The sequence below is a fragment of the Talpa occidentalis genome, unplaced genomic scaffold (assembly GCF_014898055.3).
Source record: "Talpa occidentalis isolate TD23 unplaced genomic scaffold, MPIMG_talOcc4v2.1 talOcc4.8, whole genome shotgun sequence".
Taxonomy (NCBI): Eukaryota; Metazoa; Chordata; class Mammalia; order Eulipotyphla; family Talpidae; genus Talpa; species Talpa occidentalis.
The window spans coordinates 74,859,016-74,877,121 of record NW_023605194.1 but is presented as its reverse complement, the minus strand read 5'-3'; the positions used below and the strand labels follow the sequence as shown (position 1 = coordinate 74,877,121).

The 18,106-nt window shown below is 55.0% G+C and overlaps 1 protein-coding gene across 3 annotated transcripts in view; it reads left to right on the top strand.

Annotated features, from left to right (window-relative positions):
• The first annotated feature begins 4,202 nt into the window (after window positions 1–4,202).
• Window positions 4,203–18,106, top strand: part of SOX13 (SRY-box transcription factor 13) — a 45,467-nt gene continuing 31,563 nt past the window's right edge. For 2 of the 3 annotated variants that reach the window (XM_037495677.2, XM_037495676.2), the window contains exon 1: window positions 13,635–14,061. In XM_037495677.2, the coding sequence (XP_037351574.2) occupies window positions 14,000–14,061 (62 nt within the window). In that variant the 5' untranslated portion in view covers window positions 13,635–13,999. Of the gene's footprint in view, window positions 4,291–13,634; window positions 14,062–18,106 lie in introns of those variants that run through there. The other variant, XM_054690033.1, reaches the window with a different exon arrangement.

Below are 18,106 nucleotides of genomic sequence, written 5' to 3'. Positions count from 1 at the left end.
ACAGTGAAGACAGACAGGTAGAAAGACTGAGATCTGTTATTGGAGATAGATCAACAGGGTTCACTAATTTCTTTTTTTTTTTTTTTTTTTTTAAGATTTATTTATACAAGAACCCGGGTACAGGCCAGATGCGCAGGGGGTGAGAGGATTCACCAGAGACAGAGCGGGGAACAGAACAGGCAGACTGAAGAAATACACTGCTGAGGGGAGCAGCAGGCCAGACAGGAGAGGTCTGCTCACCATGTGGGTTGCTCCGAGGCCAGGGGGATTGAAACGGCACTGCAGAGGCTGCGGACAGCTTCATAGCCTTGCACTTAACAACCTGCGCCACCGGGGAGACCCACTAATATCTTTTTTTTTTTTTAATAGAGGCATGCTTTATTTGTTTGTTTGTTTGTTTTGTTTGTTTTGTTTATACAAGCACTGGGTACAGTCAGAAGCACGGGAGGGTGAGAGAATTCACCAGAGCCAGAACAGGAAGCAGAGCAGGCAGAAGGACCGAAGTACACTGCTGAGGGGAGCAGCGGGTGGCAGGAGAGGTCTGCGTGCCAGGGAGCAGCCGGGGATCGAACTGGCGCCACAGAGGCAGAGGGCAGCTTCACAACCCAGCGCTGAACCGCTGCGCCACCAGGGAGGCCCACCCACTAATATCTTTTTTAAATTTATTTATTTATGCATACAAGAACTGGGGTATAGGCCAGAGGTATGGGGGGGGGCCGTGTGTGTGTGTGTGTGTGTGTGTGTGTGGATAGCTTCATGGTGCTGTGCTTAAACACTTGTGCCACCAGGGAGGCCTGGGCTCACTAATTTCATTAGATGGAAAAAGAGGAATCAAGGATGACTTCTAAGTTTTTGGCACTAGCCGTTGGGCAGTACCGTTTACTGACATAGGAAAGATGGTATAAGGTATAAAAAGGACCTCCCGGGGCCTCCCCTGTGGCGCAGCGGTTGAGCGCTGGGTTGCGAAGCTGCCCGTAGCTTCTGCCGTGCCAGTTCGATCCCCGGAGGCTCCCCGGCCATGGGAGGAGGATCCCACATGGCACGCAGACCTCTCCTGCAGCCCGCTGCTCCCCTCAGCAGTGTACTTCGGTCCTTCTGCCTGCTCTGCTCCCCGCTCTGGCTCTGGTGAATTCTCTCACCCTCCCGCGCTTCTGACTATACCCAGTGCTTGTATGTATGTATGTATCAATCAGTCAATCAATCAATCAATAAATCTTTAAAAAAAAAATAAAAAAATAAAAAGGACCTCCCTAGTGGTGCAAGGGTTAAAGTCTCAGCACTATCAAGACACTACAGCCTGAGTTCTATGCCCTGCCAGGGAGCTACCCATATGGCACAGCAGACCTCTCCTGTCTCACCTGCTTCTCCCCTCAGCAGTGTATTATACTGCTGTTCTGCTCCCCATTCTGTCTCTGGTGAATCTTCTCACCCCCTGCACCTCTGGCCTGTACCCCAGTTCTTGTACGCATAAATTAAAAAAAAAACAACTTTAGAAAAAGGTATAAACAGGCCAAGGGACAGATGGTTAAAGGTTCAATTTTGAACATGTTAAGTTTCGGATTTCTGTGAGATCTTTGGGTAGAAATGTTGAGTGTATGATTGACACATGAGTCTGAAGTGCAGTAAACAGTCTTGGAGATTTAAATAAAACATTGGGAGCTCATCAGCACATAGTTGGTATTTAAAGCTATGGAAATGGATAAAAGTTCACCTACAGAGAAAAGACAGAGGGAAAGGGAGCCCAGGAGAGTCATGGAAGACAAGGGTGGAGGAAGGAATATAAATAAGATTGCTGCGAAAGGACTACAGTGAGGTCAGGAGAAATTCAGGCAAGTGAAGTTGTAAAGTGAGTCTTTCAAGGAGGGTGTGGTCTGCTGGGTTAGATGGTGTAAATTTAATGGGTGTTCCTGGGAAATGGTGTGGTAGTATAAAATGATCTAGAATCTTCAGTCAGATAACTTCAGTCAGATAACTATCAGTTACTGGCTTTGACCTTAGGCTTGGTTTTTCTCACCTTGAAAATGGAGATGATGATACTACCCTCACAGAATTGGAATACATAGTATTGTGCCTAAGAAGTAGGCACACAGAAATATCTCGACCCACGAAGAGAAATAGAGTGGACAAGGTCATTGGAGAGGTGGCGCATCTTCCACCTGTTTTTCCCTCCTCTCTCCATCTGTTGTAAGGACAGCCACAGGGAGGGACCCATAACAGGTTGCCCATTGAAACTGACCAGAGGACAGACAAAAGCAACCAGATCAATGGAAAATCCAGCCATGTTGGCTGGGAAGAGGAAAGGCTTGATGGCACCTGGGTAACCCCTTTCATGGTTTCTAAAATAGCTTTAGTCTTCCAAAGGCTGACCCTTGAAGATTCCTATTGCTTTCTCCTACCACCTTACCTCGTCATGTTTCCATCTGTCCATCCTCACAGGCCTGCCTTAGCGGGCTGCGTCATTTTACCCTGCTTATTGCCATTATCTGGTAACCCACCTCCCTGCCTCCAGCTACATCCATCCTATCAGAGACCCTGCTAAAGAGTCTGTCAGGGACTCCCCATTCCCTTCAATCAAGTAATGGCTGAACAAGTATTCTTCAGGGGTCTGCTCTCTGCCCACCCTAGCTAGGCACAAAGGATCTCACAGTGAGCCGGGGAGACACGTCCCTGGCCTCAGAGAGCTGTAGTCCAGTGTGGGGAGACAGACACGAATGGTTACCGTACTATTTGGAAGAGTTGCCATCTGGGCTGACATCTAAAAGATGAATCAAAGGAGTTAGCCAAGGGAGGAGGTGAGCCTCACTATCGTCAACTGCTACAACATGAGTTCGATCCCCCACCATGGAGCTAACCCACGTGGCGCACCACCTTGCTGGCCACATCATTATTTGCAGTGGTAGATGCCCACTTCTTTAACCAGCTCTCCTCCCAGGGGTCCTCCTTCCAAGCCCCTTCCCCTGCCCCTAAGGCTGATTCCCATGGCCCCAGCCTCCAGCTTTTGGAGGTCCCCTTGTCCCAGGGGGCTCCCCGACCTGAGCATTCTTTCACTCCCTCTAAGTGCAAGTTCACTCCTCCGTCTCCTTCCCAAAATGGGAATCCGGAGAGAGCAGGCTGGGGCCTCACTCACTTTGGTGCCATCAGAACCCATAGGGGCCAGATATATTGTAGGCATTTACTGAACACATTGAATTAAAGGAATTCACTGTCTTCTATAGAAGGGGGGTGGTGTTTGAGACTGTTTGAGAGATTGCAGGACGACAGGACGAGGGAGTGATCGGAGACATTAGGACGTTCCTAGCTGCGAGTGGGATCAAGTTTCTAAGGGAGAGTCTGAAATGGGCTTTTTACAAACCCTAAATCAAGGCTACCTGTCTGTAGGGATTAGGAGGCTGGGAGTTGGAGTTTCAACTTCTTGGGTTTTGTTTGAAAGGGAGAAGATTCTCCGTAGTGACCCTCATACCTGGGCAGTGGGCGTGGGCAGAATCCATCTCGCCGGTTCGCCCCGCCCGTACACCCCTCCCCCTCCCCGCGCCACCCGGGCACCCCAGCTTTCCCCTTTCCGACAGAGGTTTCCAGCTGTCGAAGCCTGGATGGACCTGGCTGCAGGGAGGAGGAGGGAACTCTCTGTCCCTCCCTCCTTCTCCATCTCCCCACCCTTCCTCCCTCCTCCTCCTCCCCCGGCTCGCGCTGTCTCCCTCCCTTTCTCCTCTGTGGCTGTGGAGTCGCCTCGCAGCCGAGAGCAGCGAGCGCCCTGCCCGCAGTCCCGGCTTGGAGCTGAACTGTCTGAGCGCGGTCCCCGGACCCCCGGCCCGGGGGCGGCGGGCTCAGGTCTGAGCCCGGGGCGCGCCGGTTCAGCCTCCGAGGCCGATTCCCCCCGAGCCAGGCGCGGAGCCGGAGCCCGGGGCCGGCGGGCGGGCCCGCGCCGCGTCCGGGCGAGTCCGGGAGCGGGACCGCGGAAGGCAGGGAGCCGGCCGCGAGCCGAGGGCAGAGGGCAGAGTGCAGAGAGCGGCCTGGCTCGGCCGAGGGCGCCGCCCGGCCGGAACCCAGCTCTCCGCCCCGGACGCCGGCCCGTAGCGGGGCGCCGACCCAGGGTGGCCACAAGTCCGGAGCGACTCCCCGGCGGACGGCGGGGGGCGTGCCCCCTCCCAGCCCAGCCGCCCAGCCCCGCGCGCCGGTCCGCGGCGTCCCCCGGGCATGTGAGCGGGAAGCCCGGGCTGCCAGCCGCCAGGACCCGGCGGAGGAGGAGCAGGAGCGCGGACCGGAGCCCCGAGCTCGGCGCCTGGCTGAGTAGTAAGTGCGCCCCCTTCGCGCCCCTCTTCCCAGCCCTCCGAAGTTTGACACTCCCGCCCCCGCGTTTCTGGGCACACGCCGGCTCTTGTTTCGGCGAGTTTCTGCCCTTCGCAAAGTTTTTCGAGGAGGGACGAACCCCCTGCTGCCCCCCCAAAACGCCGGCCAGTAGCAGCTCCTCGCGGGCAGACCTGAGTCCGCGCGGAGGGGTGGCAGCGGGCAAGGCCGTGGGTGTCTGTGTGTGTCTGTGCGCGCAGCACGGGAGCCGGGCTTGAGGACCCCCCGCCCCGCGTCCGCCGTCTGGCCCGGGGCGCTCGGTCCTCCTCGCCACCCTATGTATGCGCGGAGTTCAAGGGTTGCCGGCGGAGCCCGGGCGACCTCGGCGCGTCCCGCGTGGGGTACGGGTGCCGGAGCCCAGACCGATTCCCCCTCGCCCTGGCTGTGCGGGGTGCCAGCCCGCAACCCTTCCCAGCCTCCAGGTTTGTTCCCCAGCGGGCCAGCCGCATCCTGTTTGTTTTCTGCTGGGGCTGCTCCCGTTTCACAGCCCCCACCTCCCACCCGGCCTTCTAACCGCCCCCCACCTCCCGCCTGTGCATGTCGGAGGTGAATCTTTTCTTTCCGATTCCCTGCACCGGCAAATCGTGCCGGGGGTAGAGAGGTGAGGAGCTGGGGAGGGGGGCTAGTTGCTCTGTTCCCAGCAGCTCGCCATTGTTTTCCCACCCGCGCGTTCCGTACGTAAACACACACACACACACACACACACCCACACGCACACGCACATACACACACGCGCGCGCACGCGTGTATGTGTGTGCGCGCGCGCCGACTGCTTGAATCCCAGACGTGTGTGTGTCTGTGTGTGTCTGTGTGTGTCCGTGCGCGCGCGCGCGCGTCCGCGGGCTGCTTCGAGTCCCCAGACGCGCAGGGATCGCCCGCGGGAGCCCCCCGGTGCCCGCCTGTCTTCCCCGCTGCGGGCGCTCCATTGCTCCACCGGAGCTGGAGAGCACCCGGGTCGTGGGGGTTGCCAGAGTCCCGGGTGGGGCGGAGGGCCGCGCCTGGGCGGGAAGTGAATTTTGAACTTCAGCCCTGGACCTTTCCGGGAGGACCCCGAGCGCACGAGCGGCGGCTCCCGCCCTGGAGGGCCGACGGCAGCTGCAAAGTCTCCAGCGGCGCTCTTGGCAGCCGCCTCGGTGACAGGGGCTAGGAGGAAGCCGAGGAGTTTTCCTGGGAAGTTTGCTTTGACTCTGTGGGAATTTCCGGGCGGGGTGCCTCGGCGCTGGCGCTGGCGAAGGGGTCTGACGAAAGGCGGCCCCGGGAAGACGCGGCTGCACAGGGCGGGGTTTCAGCGACCCTGGGTCCCACTGCGCTCCCTTAGGAAGTAGCCCGAGAGATGCTGGGATTCGATATATTTTGATCTTGATATGGGCAGCGTGAGCTTGCTCCAGGCCCTTATTATTATTTTTCTAGATTTTTTTCCTATGCAAAACGGGCAGAGCTAGAGTAGGGGTAGCCTATCCCTAAGTATCTTTGAGTGGTTAAGAGCCAGGGACTCCGGCCTTAGGTCTGGATAATGCCACTGGCATCGTGACCTTGAGTAATTTCACCCTCATTGTCTGTAAAATGGGTTTAGTATGAAGGCTACCTACCCCCTGGATTGCTGGGGGATAAAAGGTCTTAATAAAAACAGCTCTGAGAGCAGGGCCTGGCACATATATCAATAGTAAGTGCTGGAAAAATGCCAGCTGTTGTTGCCACTATGACTTAACTGACCTGCACAGCACCCAGAAGAGCACTTGGCGATTATGCTCATTTAATCAATTATAATAATTGTTCACATCTGGGACAGAAGAAACCTCACATTTCTCCCCACCTTCCAGATCTTGGCTCCTCAGATCCTCCCTTGTCTACTTCCATCTTAACTCTTTTATCGTTTCCTTTTTTTTTTTTTTGCCCTTCCTTCCAATTTTTGTGAAAGGCACTCTGGTCCCTCCTTTCCCTCATTCTTAAAAATCAGTCTCGGCGCATCAGGCGCTAGGAAGGAAGCTTCTTCACACCATGTCCCGGGAGGATCCTGACCAGGGCTGTTGGCTCAGGATTGGATGTGCTTTTGCCTCTCTGGGGCTGGATGGATTTCCAGAGAGAGGAGCCCAGGTGTCTGGGGCCCCTGGGAAGAGGCAGGTGGAATAGGCTGGGATGTTCCTGGGGGAGCCGAGCTCCAGCGTCTGTCTGGAGCTTGCTTGGGAACCAGAATATTCCTGCTGCCTGGGTAAGGGAGGGGTGAGAGTTTCACCTCCAACTTGCCACTTGCAGTTTTTTAGGAGTTAGGGTTTGTCATAGCTCCTTATCTGACTCTGCAAATGCACAGCCCAAGTTGGAGGTGAGCTGGTGACAGAGGAAGAGCAGGCTCTGCCCAGCTCCACTGCTGTGGACAGTGGGCCCCCGTCTCTCTTCCCCCTGACCCTCTAACCCCATCCTAGGCATGCAGGAGGATGACTGGTGGTTCTTGGTGCTTGGAGAGCTTTTACAAGTGGATAGTTTTGAATGATGCAGTCAGTAATCTGCACTCCTTCTTTTAACAGAAATTTATCGAATTTCTATTATGTGCCATGCCCCGGAGTGGGGCTACAGGGCTGAAAGAGACAGGTGTCTGCCTTCAGGGAGCCTCCTTTTCTAGTGTGAAGACACAGACAATAAATAACTTGGAAATAAGTAACCAAGACATTATTATCGGCTGCTATGTGATGGAACAGGAATACTGCAGGGTGATGTGGCGGGGAATACCTGTGTGGCTTGGCCAGTGGGATTGAGAGCCCACGAGAGCCCGCTGGGAGGGCAGCTCAGCTGGCCCTGAGGGTGAGAAGGAACCATATTCGCAAAAACCTAAAGGAAGGGGATTCCAGGCAGCGAGAACAGCAGATAAAAGTTCCCTGGGACCGGAAAAAGGGCTGAGTTACTGGAGAAGTCAAAGGACCATGGTCTGGTCTCAAGAACCTGGTAAAACCAGTTAGGAATATGGACTTCATGGCCAGGGCCACGTGAAGTCCTTGGAGTGACATGATCTGATTTATGATTTTTAAAAAAGATTTATTTTTATTTATGCAAACAAGAATTGGGGTGTACGCTAAAGGTGCAGGGGGTGAGAGGATTCACCAGAGACAGAGTAGGGAGCACAACAGGCAGATCGACTGAAATACACTGCTGAGGGGAGCTGCAGGCAAGACCAGAGAGGTCTGCTGTGCCATGTAGGTCAGCTCCCTGGGCTGGGATCAAACTCAGGGGATCAAACTCAGCTATCACTATCAGATAGCTTGATAGTGCTGAGACTTAACCCCTTGCATTACCAGGGAGGCCCTGATTTATGATTTTAAAAGACTGGTGCACAACAGTAGTCAGAGTCGCCCCCAGAGAAAGGAAATGGTGGCTGAAGGGTGGGATGGAGGAAAGGCTGCTTTCACCCCAGCCCCTTTGTCCGTTCTGAGTATAGTACAATGAGCAAGTGTTACCCGTGCCAAAACCAAAACCCAAAAAGCATCATTTAGGAGAATAGCATATAATCTGGAAAATGCATAATAAATAGTGGAAAAGATGATCTACAGCCTTACTGTATAGTGCCGGTCTTGTGCTGATAATTATCTGTAAACATGTGTCCAGCATTCATGCAGACATAGAGGACTAGGAAGCTACCTTGAAATGTTTGCAGAGGTCAATGCTACAGGTGAATCATGAGGGTGATTTTTCTTTCTTTCTATCTTTTGTTGATTTTGCCAGTTTCTACAATAGCTTTGTAAGTAGAAAACATCTAGAAAGAGAGATTGCTTTGGCAGCTAAGTTGAGAAGAGTTTGAATGAGAGGCCAATTAGGAGGTGGATTCAGAGTTGAGATGAAGCCTTGGACTAGGGTGGGACAGTTGGAGATCGTTCTGGAGGGAGAGCCGGCCATCATTGGCTGTTGTGATGCTCTGCTCTTGCCTAAGAGAAGTCATTACCCCCAGTTCAGTTTTGTGGTAAGGACTGCTGGGGTCAGTGGCGATGAGGGACCATTGTTAACACTGCCCTGGCTTTGGAAATGCTGCCGTGTCCAGCTACGTTCTTCTCCCCATCTTTCCTTCTAGTGCAGAGAGCCCCATCCTGACCTTCCTGATGATTACTAGGTTCAGGATAACTACGATGGTCTACAGTGAGAAGGCTTTTAAAGCAATGGGAGACAGTTGTCACATAACATATCAGAGCCTCTATTTTACCATCTGTGAAACAGGGCAATAATGGCACTAATCCTGGCCTTTCAGAACTTCAGGGGGCTCCCACCTGATCATATCTGAAGCAGGGCTGGGGCATGGTAAGGGTCTGGGGTTGCTATTGCTGGGCAAGTGTTAACTTGCTCTCTCTCTGCTTCCCCAGAGGATCTAGATATTCCTGTCCTCCAGGGTTGACAAAGGTTTTCTCTTCTCTGGGGGTCCTTTGCGATTGGGCAGCTACTGGAGTTGGTCGCCAGGAAGCTGATGCCTCTGGAAGAAGTGAAATTCAAATGCAGCTGAGCCTGCATGCCCCCTCCCCCAGCCATATTCAGGGGTGAAGCTGAGTATTTGAAAAGGGCTCTGTGCCGGGAAGGCCCAGCCAGGCCCCACGGTAAGTCGTGCTTTGAATGGGAATCGTTTCTGCACTCAGTGTTTGCTTAAGAGGACTTGCTCCTGCCCGAACTCGCTGTGCTCCTCACCCTTCCCCAGTCCCTTTCCTGGAACCCGGATGTGTTAGCCAGGAGGGCTGTCACAGTGCTTGTCACCAGGCAGGGGACCTAGGACATGGTGGGGTGAGGGGGCTTTCACATATGTCATCTCCCTACCTCTCTGCTGCCAAGCTGGAAGGCAGACCCAGGATGGGATCGTTACTTGGGTGACCTCCATTTTCACCGTTCCTTCCTCAGTGTTCCTTCCAGCTTACTGGGAAGACTCCATGAGCAGATTGGTCACGGGCGGCCTTCAACTTCTGCTCCTTCTCTGACTGGGTGACTCTTAGCAATCCAAGTATTTGCAGCAGCAGTGATGTGGTAATCGCTTCCTGAGAATGGAATAGGGTTAGGGGGATGTTTAGTTTAGCCCCGACTGCTAAGCCTCATGGGGCTAAGACCCTGGAGGCGTCTCTAAGAAAACATTTTGTCTGCCCTGCATGGTCCGCTTGCCCCTCTGGGCATTTTCCTCTTTCTCCTGCCCTGCATTAGAAAGACCCCTCTGCTCGGTGACCTGTCCCACAGGTCCCGCGGCTCCCTGGCCCCCCTCTCAGGAGTTACCAGGGAGGATCTGGGTGGACCCAGAAGTGGAACAGTGACAGCAGTCAGACCTCTAAGAGGCTCTGTGATGTTGGAGGATGTGGCCGGGGTCTCCGCTGCCTTCTCCCAAGGCCATCTGTGGGTCCAGGATGTGCCGTGAGGCCTGGGGTCTTAGGGTGTTCACATGGGGACAAGCTAGGAGAGCAGTGGGCCTGAGATTTGTGCCCAGGTATTGAATGTGCCCAGCAGGCATGTTTTCTGAGGCTGTGTATGGGGTGGTAGAGGAGAGGAAACGAGGGCCAGCCACCACTCTGTCCCTAAGAGCATCACTGCTCGGTCCTGTTGCCCCACTGGGAGTCTCATGCAGGCCCGCAGATCTGAATTCGGTTCCCTTCACAACACTATTCAGCTCCCCTCCCCCCTGCAGTGGCCTTAGCATTTAAATGGCCTTGGCAAGAAGCCCCATAAGCAGCCCAAGGGATTTGGGCCTGGCTGGAGGGGGGCAGGGATTTAGTGTTACCCCCCACATTGTCCCCTCGTCTTCTGGCCTGGGGTCCAAGGTAGGGTTTCAGTGTTTCAGCTTGAGAGGAGAACTGAAAGGGGTCACAGACTGGGCAGGAACATTGGGGTTCCCTTCCCCCCAGTGGTTTTGGTTGGTAATCCCTGCCAGGGCTGAGCTCCCCAGGGGATCCGCCCCAGAGGAGACCAAACTGCTCTCCTCCCTCTGCCTTACCTCCCCCAGTCCCCGCCCCTGTTTCACTCAGAATGGAATGTGCAGCCTGTGGAACTGGATGGGGTGAGAACGAGTTCCCGGAGGGCCTTGGTCCGGCCCCTGCCCCTCCCCCCCACAGGGGGTGGGGTGCCTTGGGGCTGGGCCCCCACTCTGGTTTGGCTGTAGGTGCCCCTGGTCCTGTGCTGAGTTGGGGCAAGCTAGGTGCCTTGGGGGTCCTGGTCTTGCCATTCAAAGGAGCTGCCAGGGCAGGGGCCTCCAGCCCAGGGGCCAGCAGGCCTCGCAGCCCACTTCAGCGGCCCCAGCACTGTGCTCTACCAACAGCCTTTGTTGACCTTTCTAAAAAAATTATGACTGGTTGTTTTCTTATTTCTTTATTTTTTGTAGTTTCCAAAAGTAGGGCGACGATGTATATGACTTATAATCAGAATGGGAGAATTTAAATATATCTAGAATTGCCAGACAGTGAAACAGGAGTAGTCAGTGTTTTTTCTGCACCAGGAAAGCAAAAAGGGGATCCTGAAAGGTGGGGTAGCTGGAAATACAGGGAGAAGCCTGTAGGATGGTACCTTTCAGGGTAAATTGAGTGGACTCCATGGTCCCCCTGTGAGCTCTGGACTGGGCCTTGTACCTGGGAGGAGGCAGGAGTGGGGATGAAGCCATGACTTAAGGTGCCCTCACTGACTCAAAAGAGCTAACTTTTGCCTGGCCACCTTAGGGGGTGCCCTGTGCACCCCTGGGGGCTGGGGGAGGCTCAGCATGGGGGTGAAGGTCTGGCAAACCTCTATGCCCCACCCCCCAGCCTTATAAAAGGAACCTGAAGTCATCCACCCATCTCCTGTAGGCTTTGCTTTGGCCTGTTCCTGAGGGGTTGGGGTGGGGTAGGGAAGAAAGGGAGAATAGAAGGCTCGTGGGGAGGGGAGGAAAGGAAGCCTCTGCAGGTACTACAGGCTCCCAGACAGGTGGGTGAGGGGAGTGGGGAATGAATAGGTGCAAGCAGAAGGGAGGGGCCCCCCAGTCCCTGCCTTTTCTCCAGTATTCCTGGCTCTCCCTTTCTTGGGTGGTGGAGAATGGTGTTGTGTGTTGTGTGTTGTGCGTGTGTGGGGCAGCCAGGCTGGGGCCTGTGCTCTGAAGACCTTGGGCAGCACCTCTGGCCCTTTGGGGGACCAGGCGGTGTCTCTGAAAGCCCCAGGGAGACAGTGGGGACATGACCAATATGAAGAAGGAAAGGGGAGCCAGAACTGGAGGAAAAGAGCCAGAGCCGCCTAGTGCTGGGAGAGGCTGAGGGGGCTCCTCTGACCCCTCCTCCCTGAGCTCCGGTCCTTCAGGGTCCAGTGCCCATGTGGACTGGGGTTTCCATTCCAGTCTACTGAGCCATCTCTCCCTTCACCCCCTCTCCTCTCTGTGCACTCAGTTTCCTCCTGTGTCACTGTGAGCAGAACCCCATCTCACCAGGAGTGGATGATGTGGGGGAGTCAGGCTGGAATGAGGGTCCAGAGAAAGAGGGGGTAGAAGGAGCCAATAGGGGTGTCCCCTAGCCGGACACCTCCCCAAATAAGGAAGGCCGCCTTCCCTCTTATTTGGGATAAGAGATTCAGCCTTCACTCACCTTACCAGGGGACAGAAGAAGGGGTCCTGTGTGGCACTTCGCCTGGGGTGCAGGGGTAGCAGGGGAGGGCCTGAGCTTGACTGCTGCCTGCCAGAGACGGGTTGCAGTAAGCCTGCTGTCTCCACACTGGGTCGTAAAGGGGTTGTGCTGTGCTAGGCCTGTCAGGCCTGCCAGGACCAGCTCGGAGTTTCGGGACCTGTGGCTTTCATGATGTAGGTTCCCCTCTCGTCTACTAGCTCACGTGGTCTTAGGTCCACGTTCCTCAATATGACACCCCCAATTTGGAGGTGAGTTTTTATGTCACCCTTTCCTGGAAATTAATTTAAAAGCTTGGGGAGCAAGATTTGAGGGGTGGGCTTGTGGGAGAGGATGGATGTAGGTGGGTTGGGCAGTTTAGAGAGGGTCTGTGGCGTGGGTCTTCACCAACCTCCAGGGGTCAGTCCCATTTGCAAGGCAATGGGACTGGTTGAGTTGAGGTGCTCTGAGATGGAGCAGGGAAAGGGGGGGGCGGGCATATGGGAAGGAGAGGAGCTCCCTGCCCCAGACAGCATCCCCCCCAGGCCCTGGCCCTGGCCTTCAACCCACGGGGTCTGTTGATTGCCTTCCTTGTCTCCTATCCTGCCATCAAAATGCACTCATCCCTCCTCCTGCAGAACTCTGCCCTTTGATCTCTGAGGAGATAACTGGTAAATCGAGTTTACTAATCTAAGTTCATGTACTGCTGGCAAGTTAACAGGTAATTCCTGAAGCACATGAGCCTTTTAACCAGCCACAGGCCTTATTAATAATCCAAGAGGTGACTGTCAAAGTGGGAACCTGGGGTGGAGGTGGAGTGGATGTTCGGGCCTGTGGGGGCCTGTGCCCTTCACCCCTGCACTCCCAGATAGGGAGGGAGTGCCTGTCCCACAGCAGTACCTGCCAGGCTGGAGGATCAGATGGACCAGCGCAGCCCTGACTCAACCAGAGGAAGATAAAGAAGAGCAAATGATCAATTCTTAAATTGGCTGACTAGAAGTACAGGTGGGGAGGCGCAGGTTGGAGCATGATGAGAGCACCCAGGAGGGACACCACAACCAGATCTGAGCAGTCAGGGAAGGCTTCCTGTAAGAGGAAATATAAGAACTTACAGGGTGAGGAAGAGACAGCTTGGCAAGAATCAGTCAGAGAAGAGGTTATCAGGACAGATCTCTCCATGTCTCCCAGGGACTCTACCTGGCCCCGGCCCTCGCCAAAGACCCTGGTGGCTTCGGGACTTTTCGGGGGAGGGTAAGTGGTGAGTACTCAAAGACTGGTTCCCCCTGGCATCTGGAGGCCAATGTTTAGCTCGGAGCTGTGCATGCTGGCCCAGAGTGGTGTGTGTGCGCATGCACTCACATGCATTGGGGCGTGCGCTGCTGCAGTGGGCGTGTGCTGCTGCGGGTTCCAGTGGACTCGGCACAGTGCAATGTGTGGCCCACCTGTCCTGGGCTGGAAACCCCAGCCTCTTCCAGGCAGCTGCAGGGGGCGCAGGACAGCACAGGCCAACTGCAAATTAGCCAGACTGGCGTGAAATGCCTTTGCTTCTCTCCTCCCCTCTTGTCCCTCCCTGCCCTCCCAAAAATCAACAACTGTGTCAACAGCGGGGTGATTGTGCTTGGCCAGCAGCCTTCAGGGCTGCCAGGACCGGGCAGGTGCTGGCAGGGGCGGCTGGAGCCCCACGCTGGGCCTGGCTGCCAGGGCTGCAGGATAAACAAGGCCGCACACAGGCTGGCCGGGAGGGAGGGCAGGAGGGAGGCCACAGGCAGGCAGGAGGGAGAACAGGTGTCTCAGGAGCACTGCAGACACAAAGGGCCTCTTGTCTCCTCCCCAGCCTGGGAGCAGCCCCCCTCCCTCCTGTCTCAGGCCCAGCCCCGTGTCCAGTGGCCAGGTCAGCCAGAGGATGCTGGGAATGAGGAAAGGGCAGTGCCACCTTCCAGACGCCCCCTGCCTCTTGGTGCTTGTTTTTTCTTGAGACAGAGGTGCAACCTGTCCATCCTGGGATTGGGCACACTGGCCATGAGGCCTCTGTGGGTCCATGTCCTGCTGGAAATACAGCAAGACCCCTCCCTCCTACTGGGGTGCCCAAGGCCAAAATGGGAAAAGCACCTGGAGCTTTTGGGAAGAAAGAAGCGCTGAATATTGGGAGTGATAGAAGGTAGGGCGAGAAATGGGGAGACCTGGGCTATGGGGCTCGATGTAGGGTTTCCAGATGGGGCTAGGGACTGTGGTACAGCTGTACCCTCCTCCCTCTGTACCTCTTCATGAGGCAAGCCTTTCTGGAGCACCCACTACGTCCAGGCTCTGCACGAGGGTCAGGGACAGCAAGGACAGACAGACTCACACCCACTGCCTGTGTGATCTTTTTTTTTGTTTTTTATTTTTTTAAGATTTATTTATTTACACATACAGAACTGGGTGTAGGCCAGAGGTGTGGGGGTAGGTGAGAGGATTCACCAGAGACAGAGCGGGGAGCAGAAAAGGCAGATTGACTGAAATACACTGCTGAGGGGAGCAGCGGGCGAGACAGCAGAGGTCTGCTGCGCCATGTGTGTTGCTCCCTGGCAGGCCAGGGATTGAACTCTTGCTTCAGAGGCTGCGGATAGCTTAATAGCACTGTCTTTATCCCCTTGCGCCACCAGGGAGGCCCTGCCTGTGTGTGATCTTGGGTAGATAACTGAACATTAGTTTCCTTATCTATAAATGAGGTTGGTAACAATAGAATCTCCTTGTGGGGCTGTTGAGTGTGTGAAGAGATGATGGCTGTTTTGTGGTAGGCCATGCAAGAGAAGGCCCTTACTGTCCCTTCCCTGAGAGAGAGAGACCAAGGGCTCCGAGGTAGCCAGAGCTTGGGAGGCAGCCATGTAAGCACCTGCAGTCCAGTCAGCTACTGAGTTCAGTGATGGGTAAAGGCTCTGGGATGCCCTGGAGAAAGTCAGCTCTTCTAGGATGGTTAGGGCGAGACTGATAAAGAAAAGACATTTGAGCTGAGCTTTGAGGGAAGTATAGGAGTTTTCTGGTCAAGAATGTAGGAAGGGCCTTCTAGGCTGGGGCACCACATCAGCCAGAGCCGGTGTTTTTGTGCTGAAGTCTGTGCGAATGGCAGCTGGAGGACAGCCTGGGCCAGGCCCAAGGGGGTCCTTGTGGCCTCAAAGAAGCAGGCTCACCTCCTGCTTGCTCCAAAGTTGGGCGCCAACTTTGATGATCACTGGGTGTCTGGTCCCTTCTCCTCCCCACATAATACATTATGCACAACTCAGTCTCCGGCACAGTTGTCAATTTGTAGAGAGGTGGTATAGTTTATAGTTTAGTGAAAATACCACAGCAAAGTTCTGAATTTGAAACTTTGGCATTTTGGACCTCAACATTGGGTCACTTACCTAATTTCTTTCTTTTTTAAAGATTTATTTTATTTCTACAAGTGCTGGGGCACAGGCCAGATGTGTGGGAGGGTGAGAGGATTCACCAGAGACAGAGCAGGGAACAGAACAGGCAGACTGAGGAAATACACTGCTAAGAGGAGCAGCGGGCGAGGCAGGAGAGGTCTGCTGCACCATGTGGGATTCTTGCCAGCCGGCTGGGATGGAATAGGCGCTGCAGAGGGTATGGACAGATTCACAGTGCGGCGCTCAACCGCCTGAGCCACCAGGGAGGCCCCACTTACCTAATTTCTGTGAGCCTTGTTTTCCTTGTGCGGAGATTGGGATAATGGGATCTCCCTGTGGCAGGGTTGCTGTGGGAATTAGAAAAAAGGGGTGCCAGGGGCTGCTGTGCAGTGCGGGCTTGCCCATGTCCTAAACCTTGCTGGGCCTCGGTCTCTGTATCTGTGTCATGGAAACAATTGCTTATCTTCTCCATTTGAGCTGATGATTTTCCAGCCAGGTTGTCCATTTCCTGGGTAGGTCAGCCAGGCCGGGAGACCCATGTCCAACAGGGCCAGGTGCTAACCTCTCCTGGGCACTGGCCGTGCCTGCTGGGCCGACGTGGAGGGAGCTGACTCCACAGTGACTGTTGCCAGTGCTTGCAGCCCAGGAGCTGCTCGCCGGGCCTCAGGCAGTGGGGTCTTGTCCTGCAGGGACCTTCACATCTTCCTCGCACTGCTATGTTGGTGTTTGGGGGCCAGTGGGCAACTAGGTCAGTGGGCACCAGAAGAGAGCAGGCCCTGGTCTAGCCTGTGTGCCCGTCAGGATGTCACTTCACCTCTTGGAATGTCGTTCTTCTCATTTGCAACTTGGGAAGGACCATTTTGACCTTTCCTTGTTGCTGTGACCAGATGAGGACGATGGCCCCAGCCTGGCCCCAGCCTGCACCAGCACGTGGCTGGCCCCTCCAGGGTGCCTCCTTCCGTCTCAGTGCTGCCTCACTCATGAAACCTTGTGATCAGGAAGGGCAGAGCATCTAACCCACGTTTAGTGGCTGAGGAAACTGAAGCTTGTCCACATGGACGGGCGTCCTGGTCCCACACTGGCTGTGGGTCTGCAGGGATGGGGCTGGCCCTTGCAGCGCTGACCTGGTACAGACACGTGGAAAACCCCTGAGATCTTGCTGCAGGGTCCTGATCTCCTGCCATTGGTTTGAGGAATTGCGATGAGAAGAGCTGGGGCTTCAAGGAATGTCTGGAGCCCACTGGGTCCCTGACAGTTGTGGGGAGCCCATCCCGAGACCAGATCTGGGAGGACAGTGACGTTGGCAGAGGCCACAACTCCCGCACTTGCCACCTGGCCATGTCCAGTGCGAGGATATTCTCTTCCCCTCTGTGTCCACTTTCTTCAGGTGGCCACAGGGAGGTGAGGCCAAGGAGAGAAGTTGGAGCCAAGAGATCATGCTGGTGGGGCTGGGGATAGCACTCAGGCCCCAACAGCATGGTCAGATAGCTTCCTAGATGGCCCTGGAAACTGGGTAAAAGAGGGCTGGAAAGAGCAGCAGGGACACTGGATTTTTCCAAGGCCATGTTCATATTTACATGTGATTTGCATAAAACCAAGATCCAGAACACAATTTTATAACCTACCTCAGGCATGTTCAGATGTGCCTTTTACTATTGTCTCTGCCAAAGATGGCTGCTTCTGGCGCTTTGCTCTTGTCTGCACCTTCTCACTCCTGTCCCATTGTCCCCCTGACCCCTGTCACAGAGGGCAGGTGACTGGGAGCTGGGAGTCAGCTTCGAGCTGGGAGTCAGCTTCGGGTCATCCTGCTATCGACCCGCCCTCCCTGGATCGAGCACGGGTCCGCCAGCCACGCCACTGCCCTCCGGCAGGGTCACACAGGACCCCACCTCGGCCTTCACCCTCCTCACCTGTGAACCAGGAGCAGGCTGCCTTCCCGCGCAGGTGCCTGGTGCTTGGCACTTACAGGTGCTTAACAAATCTGAAAATAAAGGGAAATTGGACATGGAAAGAGCATTGGAAAGCAAAGCTGCACTGTGTAGGCACCTGGGGACCTGGCTTTTGTGCCCGGAGGGTGAGGCTGTGGGGTAAAATCAGCCTTGGGGGCCTGGGGCGGGTTGAGGAGACCATTTCCCTCGCAGGCATGTGGCCCAAGGAGACACTTCTTTCTCTTCTGGGCCTGGTTGGAAATTGTGTTGAGGATGAACAGGGGCTTCTGTTATTTTTTTTTTTTTTTAAAGATTTATTTATTTAGGGCCTCCCTGGTGGCACAGCGGTTGAGCGCTGGGTTGCGAAGCTGCCTGCAGCCTCTGCAGCGCCGGTTCGATCCCCGGCTGCTCCCCGGCCACCAGAGGAGGGTCCCACATGGCGCACAGACCTCTCCTGCCGTGCCCTCTGCAGTGTGCTTCAGTCCTTCTGCCGCTCTGCTCCCCGCTCTGGCTCTGGTGAATTCTCTCACCCTCCCACGCTTCTGACTGTACCCAGTGCTTGTATAATAAAATAAATGAATGAATAATAAATACATAAAAAAAAAAGAAAAAAAGATTTATTTATTTATGCATACAAGAACTGGGGTACAGGCCAGAGGTGTGGGGTTGAGAGGATCCACCAGAGACAGAGTGAGGAACAGACCAGGCAGATCGACTGAAATACACTGCAGAGGGGAGCAGCAGGCAAGACAGGAGAGGTCTTCTGCGCCATGTGGGTAGCTCCCTGGCTGGCCAGGGATCAAACTCACGCTGCAGTGTCTGCGGATAGCTTCATAGATTGCGTCTTAACCCCTTGCCACCAGTGAGGTCCCGCGTCTGTTATTTTTTA